Genomic DNA, 8467 nt, shown 5'->3' on the forward strand with positions numbered 1-8467 from the left:
AACTGGAAAAGTTGGAAAGTACAAATAAGTACATTCAAGTTTATATATATATATATATATATATATGAGCTTTATTGGCCATGTTTGTATATGCATACAAGGAATTAGACTCCGGTTTCTTCCGCTCACTAACATACACAGAAACAGACAATTAGAACAAAGAAGAACAAAGGATAAGGATAAACATTTAACTATTACAGTACCAGTCAAAAGTTTGGACACACCTTCTCATTCAATGGTTTTTCTTTATTTTTATATACACATATATGAAATGCAAAAGTATATATATGAACATAAAACACAAAAATGTATAATGAAGCAAAAGTAAAAAAAATAGCCTGATAAGCAAAGTTAGATAAATTGTCACCAGAAGCGACGAGCTTTACTTTGAAAACCACTTAACGGAAGTGTCAATACAAACATGCTTGCACATTAAGCATCAAGCCACCTACAAATTGGTGTTTTTTGGACGCTGCCTTCAAAATATTTTGTGTAAATCTCGCAGTTTCGGCAGCATAATTAAATACACAGATATCTTGTAGTATGCATAAAAAAAATGTCTACATGCCTGGACTCTTCATATCCCTGGATATCTTATAAACAAACATTTACAAAAAAATGATGGGAATAAATTGCTGTTTTGTTTTTTTTCCTCAATATTGATGTGTGCTTTTCTCGCAGTTCAGTGAGAAAAGCTTTTAGTCTGAAAGCCACCCTGCAGAAGTGTGGTGTAGTTACTTCTGCAGGCTTGACGCACCGCTCCAGGGTTGTGACATGGACTAACCAGAGCCCGTGTGAAAGGTAAGATGCGCCCAACCAAACCGGTTAAATGTGATCTGTCCCGTCCCCTCGGGTCGTGGGTAATTGTTGCTTGCATACCAATGAAAGAATCAGGTTTGTGCGACAACCCAAGCTGACGTTTTAACCTTTAAGGCTCTGTACAGGAACAACCGCATTCTGCAGCCAGCCAACATCTCAACATCTCCACATACTTTGCTCATTGAGCTCATCTGGGACCCGCTGCAGGCTTGGACGTGAGCAGAGACGTGAACCAGGAGGAGACAGAGCTTATGCAAAAGGTACATTTATATAAATGTATATAAATATATATTTAAGGGTCTATTGGGGTCGCTAGTAGCTAGCCAAGGTTAGCGTCTCGCTGTCTTTACGCACGGGGTGACGGGGAAGTTGTGTGAGGAAAATAGCCAAAAATGAACACAGCTTTACTCTTAAATTGTTCCTGCTGGAGACAACAATAGCCAATAAAGCGACATAACGGCATTACACGTCCATGTGTGTGTCATGTATTCACTGGCACCGTTTGGTTTGTTTGCAGCGTGACTTCCGCATTCATGTTGTGTCATATTATGTGTGTTGTATTTGATATTGTGTTGGATTGCATGGCTCACACTTCAAATGTAAACTGTAAACTAAATATATATATATATATATATATATATATATATATATATATATATATATATATATATATATATATATATATTTTGCTTTTGGACTACTAGTCAGACAAAACAAGTCATTTGACAAGGTGCCAATTTTGCTGGACATTTTTATCTGCCATTTCTAGAACAATGATTAATCGACCAGTCAGTTAATTCATCGACATCGATTAATCAATAATGGAAAAACAGTCCTTGGATTTTTTTGATATATTAACTAGTCCAAGGGAGGAGAAAGGTGAGACTCTGCAATGCAATACTAAACCACGTCAATGGGGACAGGTGTGTAGCATAGGTATATAGTTACTGGGTGTTAAACTGCCTTTCAGAAGCCTTTTTTCAGTGGTGTGTAAATGGCTCTGAATACAACAAAAAAAGAACAATTAGGAAACTGAACATATTTTCCTTATCTGTTTTTTTTTAAGATAACATCTCAGGTGTTTTTTTTGTTGTTTTATGAAAAGTAATGGTAATATCTCGCCTTGTCAGGGTGCAGTTTTACGTTTTTATGTGATTATTTGGTAGTGATTGTGATGCACGTAGGACCATTCTTAGCAGTAACTTTCTTTTTCTCACACTCAATCAACAGTTGTTGATGTCCCTGGCCTCACCTGCTGAAACTGGATTTTCAGGATTCAGGGATGGAATTTCACCAATACCTTTTCCTCAATTCACAGTGATCATATAATTGATTCACTGTTTCATCACTAAGGGATAACCAGTTAGTGAAACTGTGGCTGTCAGTATTCTTGCTTAAATGTCCTGTACAGAGGAGATATCCTAAACTAGAACCACCAGTATCTACAGCGGCCACTTTTACTGTTTCACATCAGTGCAGTCACACAGCTATGGGCTTCTATTTTCCTTTGTTCAAGAGTTTTCGGCGGGTGAAATATTTTTTTATGCTCTTTGTCACACTGTCAGTGCTGGCATGGATCGCAACTTTTTCAGGCGAAACAGTAAAATACGGTCCGGTTAACGCCGTCTCACCACAAACTTTTGTCAAAGCTATTGGTCTGGAGGATGAACCTAACACTTGGACAGCGGCAACCAAACAATTAAAAACTCCAGCACTAAAAGCCAAATGCCCTGAGGAGTCACCATTGCTAGGTAAGTATTATTTTTGATTTAGCTGGTGTGTTTTTCATAAGTAATTTAAATATATATCTGCTTCTTGTTAATAAGAATGATTATAGTTTTTTTTCTGTAAGTTCTCCACATTTTAAAGTGACAAAATGACATAGATACCACGTCCACACTACTAAGTTTTTTATTTCAAAATGCATATCTTCTGCTAAGTTTTCACTGAGCATCCACACTAGGCCACACACACAAGGTCACCGAAAACGAATTAGTTTGGAAAAGATGACGTATCACCCGCGTTCCCTTCTTGATTGGCTCTTAGCAGTCACGACGTGTCCTCCCCTGATTTGTCACGCCCTTATCACGTGACCCTCTCCGGAGAGAGGTGTGAGAGAGATAGAGCGAGCCCTTCTGCGTTGTAACCAAGTTTGAAAAATAAAACTTTCCACAAAATTTAATCTCATTTTGAGTTTATAGAGGAAGATTTAAGAGACAAATCACAAGTATCAAGCACCACCTTTTATTATTATGGGGAGTATTACAAGACTATGTTGTTTTTCTGTAACTAAGCAAACAATCTGTCGACACCAGCACGCGCATGCCCAGTGTAAATGAACGGTAATGTGATATGCGTTTTCAAAGGTTACCTAATGGACGGACATTATTTCGAAAACGGTGTGGACGGAAATCGTTTTTTGTTTTGAAACACCATTTTTAAATGAAAACTTAGTAGTGTGGACATGGATACTACTATAATAAACCAGACAAGGGTCTGTGCCAATCATTACTCTGTGATGTCACCTTGAACATAACAACTACAGCAGAGTGGTTATATTCTCAAAACGAAATAAATGGTTGATTGTTCTGTGCATGATTGATGATTTTGGATTTTAGTTTTCTAAGTACATGTTTCTCAATATTACTGTATGTGAACCTACACTTCAGGGATTTTTCCTCCAGTGTTTATCAGCATTGTCAACTCAAAACGCTTGTGAATTTGCTAACGTCCACAGAGGGAGCTTTGAAGCTGTCCTTTAAATCCTCGCTGACACTGAACGACGTGGAGAGTAACAACAAAGAAGTGACTGAAGGCGTGTACCAGCCCTCAGACTGCACGGCGAGGCAGAGCGTGGCGATCCTCATCCCTCATCGCGGCAGAGAGAAACATCTCCTTTACCTCTTGGACCACCTGCACCCCTTTCTGCAAAGGCAGCAGCTACACTACGCCATTTATATCATCCAGCAGGTATACGGGCTCCACATTCATGTTTCGGGTTCATTACATTACATTACATTACAGTCATTTAGCAGACGCTTTTATCCAAAGCGACTTACAATCAGTAGTATATTACATATCATTCACCCATTCACACACTGATGACAGGCTACCATGCAAGGTGCCACCATCAGACTCTAACTAACATTCATGCAACATCCAGTCCACAAGGCAAGCCTTCAGGAGCAACTTGGGGTTAAGTGTCTTGCCCAAGGACACATCGACTGCCGAAGCCGGGTATCGAACCACCGATCCTCTGAATGGAGAACTACCTTGCTCTCCACTACGCCACAGCCGCCCATGCCGTTCATGCTTATAGAACTGAGTATTGATTTATGATATCAGGGAACTGCACTCAGGTTGTACATATTATTGTTTTTTATATATGTATTAGTATTAGCAAATTACTTAATTGAAGTAGTTGTAATTCAAGCGCACAACTGCAACCATTTTACTTTTGTTTTACTAATATTCCTCTGACTTTCTCCACCAAAAAGTTGAAAAGGTCTTATATATGTCAGTCCCTGTTTACGTCATCTTAATCAAAAGGAAAAAATATATACTGGTGTTATGACCAATGTGCTCCCAACTTTAGAGGAAGAAATGGGAAAATTATATTTTTTGACATTTTTTAACAAAATGTCAAGTAGAACTAGTTCATCCATTTTTTTCCCTAATAATTAAATAATTAAAATCTGTTAGGACCAGCAGTTTTTTTTTGTCAGTGCATTCATGCTAAACCTTATAACACTTGTAGACTTTAAAGACTTCATGAAAGCAACAACTCATGTTCAGTCTTGCACAAATACACTGCTGATGGAAACGAAGAGACTAGCGAAGCAAAACGTTTTCTGATGCCAAAGGCAAATCATCCAACCAAATAATGTTCTCAGTACTCCAAGAAAATGGATCATTATTCGTAACTAGAAGGCAGAAGGTTATAAAGAGAGACCTGCAAATCAACAGTGCGTCAGCAATGGTTAAATTATTAGTTTACACTTTGAATGCAATGTTTAGCTATGAGTGTACAGCTAAGGGCTGGGCAACATTGAGAAAATCTAATATTACAATATTTTTTACCAAAGACCTCGATATTGCGATGATATTGTAGTTTTGACAATTGGTGCTTTTTACAAAATATTTACACAATTAGGGTTTTTCCTAAATAATCATCAGCAATGTGGATATAATGACTAAGTAGGTAAAGAACAGCTAAAACTGTGTGGTAAGTTCAGAAAATGACATCACTTCCCTGTAATGTAGCCTTTAAAACAACGAAAACACTTATGCTATAATAGGATATCCAAAATCTAAGATGATATCTAGTCTCATATCACATCAATATATCACTTTGAGCTGCGGCTGTGCTGTAGTTGACCCTATCCTCCCGACCCTCCTACCTGTTAATAATCAAAAAAGCAAAAAGACACATCAGACACAACAGAAGAACAGAGACATCTACACTGGACTTTGAACTGTACAACAGCAGATGGTGAATTTCTATTGTGTTTTCTGTCGTTTTAAAGGCTGGTAATCTAACTTTTAACCGTGCCAAGCTACTCAATATCGGGTATTTGGAGGCACTGAAGGACTACAGTTGGGAGTGCTTTATCTTCCATGATGTGGACCTGGTTCCTGAAAATGATCGCAATTTATACTTCTGTGAGAATCAGCCCAAACACCTGGTGGTTGGCAGGAACGCCACAGGATACAAGTAAGTATATGGTTAAGAGTAATTTCCTGCAAGCCATGACTCAGCAGTTAGACTTTATATTACCCATGTGAATAAGAAACACAATATTAACGGATGGCAAACTCCTCAAGTCTGAATTATCTCGAAAGCTGAGATATAAAATCTAAATAAAGAACTGTGATTTTTCTTCATATCCTTATTCTCTCAGGCTGCGTTACAAAGGCTACTTTGGAGGAGTCACAGCTTTGACCAAAGAACAGTTTCTTCAAGTGAATGGATTCTCAAACAATTACTGGGGTTGGGGCGGAGAAGATGATGACCTTCGCGTCAGGTGAGACACAAAGAAGCAAAAGCAGGATCAATTCATCTTTTGATCACATCTGGAGCAGATATTTTACCTTCCTTCATTAATTCACGTGTGGGTCTTTCTGTCTTTCACAGGGTTGAGCTGCAGAAAATGACGATTTTGCGGCCGCCTGCTGAAATCGCTCGCTACACCATGGTGTTCCACACTCGGGACAGTGGCAACGAAGTAAACAAAGACAGGTCAGTAAATGTAGAGACGGGGATAATTTGTTATGCTTGTCTCAGCAAATTTAATCTCTTCATATATATATATATGTTTGTTTTGCTGCCTAGGATGAAGTTGTTGGGTCAAACACCTCTGATATGGAAAACGGACGGACTGAACAGCTGCTTATATAAGACCATATCTGTAGAGAGGCAGCCTCTTTATGTGAATGTTACTGTGGACATTGGGAAGCCATAGAGTTGAGATTACAAATGTGAAGCTGTGCTGTGACCCAAAAATATACACGTCTTTCAAGACTGAGCAATATTACTAACTATAGTGACAAATTTGGTAACAGTTTACTTGAACCACTCCTCTTTATATATTCAGAAGCTTTATTATAGCTACATGTCGCTCTAAATTTAACACTGTTGACGAACTGAATAAGTGATCATAAGTCTACAGAATGCTGCAGAGATTAGGAAGCTCTTGAATGGGAGTTTAAGATTTATATTTTAAAAACCAGAGCACAGGTTTTTTAGGTTGTTGGTATGTTGTCGGTTTGTTAGGTAATCTAATGTGGGTTGAAAACTTTTACATATAAAAATATTGTCAAACTACAACTTTTATAAAATGATCACAACCAAGCAAATGGTGGTAATACTGTAGCATCAAACATTTTACTGACGTTTTTTATTTGAATCTGTACTTTATGTGAATCACTGTAGGAAATTCAAAGTGATGCCATATTAACTCGCTGAGAATGTCATTTGTTGGATTCATTTTGAAGGTTTGCTTGATGATTTGGGATCATGTGTCATGTTTTGTATGTGTTGATGGGAGAACCCAGATCATCGTCTCTCATTGGATTTTTTTTTCTCTCTTTAGAACACATAAAATAAATAGTATTTTCTTATGAATTGTCTTATGGTGTTTATATATGCAGGGGTAAGAATCTACATTTTTGGCACTACAGTTTTGGTTTGTCTGACAAGGTTTGCACATGAATGTATGACAATGTATATATTTCTGACTGTGGATGGTTTTCAGATAAAACAAACTCCCTCTAAAAAGCTTCTCCCTGTTTTTTTGGAATATTATTGATATTTGTATCATTTATATTTCATGGAATTAATGTTACTGTATGATTGTAGTAGTTTGCATATAACTGGAAAACATGATGTTAACAACATGCAGTACATAGATCTGACCAGTAGGGGGCCTTGAGAGCACAATATTCACCATTGGGGAAAAAACCTCTTGAGTTATGTCTCTTCTTGTTAACTACGTAAAGAGTGCTTTTATTACCAGGCAATTTGCACAGCAGTAGCCTTAATTCATCGTGGTAAAAGAATAACAACCTATTTAAGTCTTGTTTGGTTGAAATGTGGGAAAACGTCACACAGCAAAAGTGTGGACCATATGTGTAAACTAAAGACAGCAGATGTCTTTTAAATTCATAAATTACAAATCAGGCATGTTTGATGTTGAAACAACAACTAAAGACTAAGTTAAAGGTTGAGTTACTAAAATATGTTATTCTCCAGGATTTTAATATGATTGCACAAATATTGGACGGTCTGGATGAAGTTCAACACTATGTAATACTGAGTCATTCAAATCAGCTGCTCACATTTCTATAAAAAGCAGTTTAGTCCCTTAATGACACATTTTTACTGAGAGGAGAGATACAGAGTGTGAATATAGACCATGGCATCCAAAACATGAATTGTCTATAGCACCATATCCCAACTTTATAGCTGAGGGCAACTGGAAAAAGTTGTACAATTTTAATTTTTCATCTTTCATCTTAACTTCAAGAAAAGTTTTGTATAAAGCATGTGTTGTGATTCCTTCTCTCTGGCATTTAGCAAAAGCTAAACTATGCTGCAGATATATCACATCACTGCATCCCTCTGAGGACATGTACTAAAAGTAAGGTCAAGACTAACCCTTTCCTATTCAAATACAATGAACTGTCTTCTCAGCATAGACAGCTTTCATTTTTTTTTTTTTTTTTTTTTTACCAGTGCAAAGAAAGAGTCGGGTGTCTGAGGCTTTGAATGGACAGAATGATGTCATCTCTTCTTCCTATAGTGCAGAAAGAAACCTTTGTCTTGTTAAGGCCAAGCCTGGTCATCTAGATCACGTGACATTCACAAAACACTTCTAGCACACAAAATATCAACTCTGCAAGTAAGAACACTACAAACTAGTCCATCCAGATATGTTCAAATGACAGTTGGGCCTGAAATGTGTACTGAATTGTTTCTGCCTCTAAATATAGTCACACTTGTACGAGTGTAGAATGTGTAAGTGGGATGTTCATATCTTTATTTGGAAAAGCAAGGACAGCAATAATTTCATGTTAAAGGAATGCATCTGTACTTTAGATTGAATACTTCTTGGTTTAGCTCACACTTTCTCAAAAGAATATAATTTAA

At 37.4% G+C, this 8467-nt stretch overlaps 1 protein-coding gene across 2 annotated transcripts; it reads left to right on the plus strand.

The window, feature by feature from the left end:
* Positions 1 to 725: 725 nt before the first annotated feature.
* b4galt4 (UDP-Gal:betaGlcNAc beta 1,4- galactosyltransferase, polypeptide 4) lies at positions 726 to 7084 on the plus strand. 2 transcript variants are annotated; one of them, XM_054625949.1, is made up of 8 exons: positions 726 to 801; positions 945 to 1079; positions 2050 to 2570; positions 3557 to 3789; positions 5346 to 5533; positions 5721 to 5843; positions 5954 to 6058; positions 6152 to 7084. In XM_054625949.1, the coding sequence occupies exons 3-8, from the start codon at positions 2309 to 2311 to the stop codon at positions 6279 to 6281; spliced, it is 1041 nt and encodes a 346-aa protein (XP_054481924.1). In that variant the 5' UTR covers positions 726 to 801; positions 945 to 1079; positions 2050 to 2308; the 3' UTR covers positions 6282 to 7084. The 2 variants fall into 2 exon arrangements, with proteins under 2 accessions (XP_054481924.1, XP_054481923.1); XM_054625948.1 differs by having other exon boundaries at positions 727 to 801; positions 934 to 1079.
* The last annotated feature ends 1383 nt before the right edge of the window (positions 7085 to 8467 follow it).

The sequence above is a fragment of the Anoplopoma fimbria genome, chromosome 24 (genome assembly GCF_027596085.1).
Source record: "Anoplopoma fimbria isolate UVic2021 breed Golden Eagle Sablefish chromosome 24, Afim_UVic_2022, whole genome shotgun sequence".
Classification (NCBI taxonomy): Eukaryota; Metazoa; Chordata; class Actinopteri; order Perciformes; family Anoplopomatidae; genus Anoplopoma; species Anoplopoma fimbria.

What these genes read in the sequence shown, in the direction of transcription:
- b4galt4 (XM_054625949.1), top strand. Translation starts at nt 2,309, where the DNA reads ATGGGCTTCTATTTTCCTTTGTTCAAGAGTTTTCGGCGGGTGAAATAT. An exon ending in CCATTTATATCATCCAGCAG is followed by an intron (nt 3,790 to 5,345) that starts GTATACGGGCTC and finishes GTCGTTTTAAAG; the next exon opens with GCTGGTAATCTAACTTTTAA. An exon ending in AGGAACGCCACAGGATACAA is followed by an intron (nt 5,534 to 5,720) that starts GTAAGTATATGG and finishes TTATTCTCTCAG; the next exon opens with GCTGCGTTACAAAGGCTACT.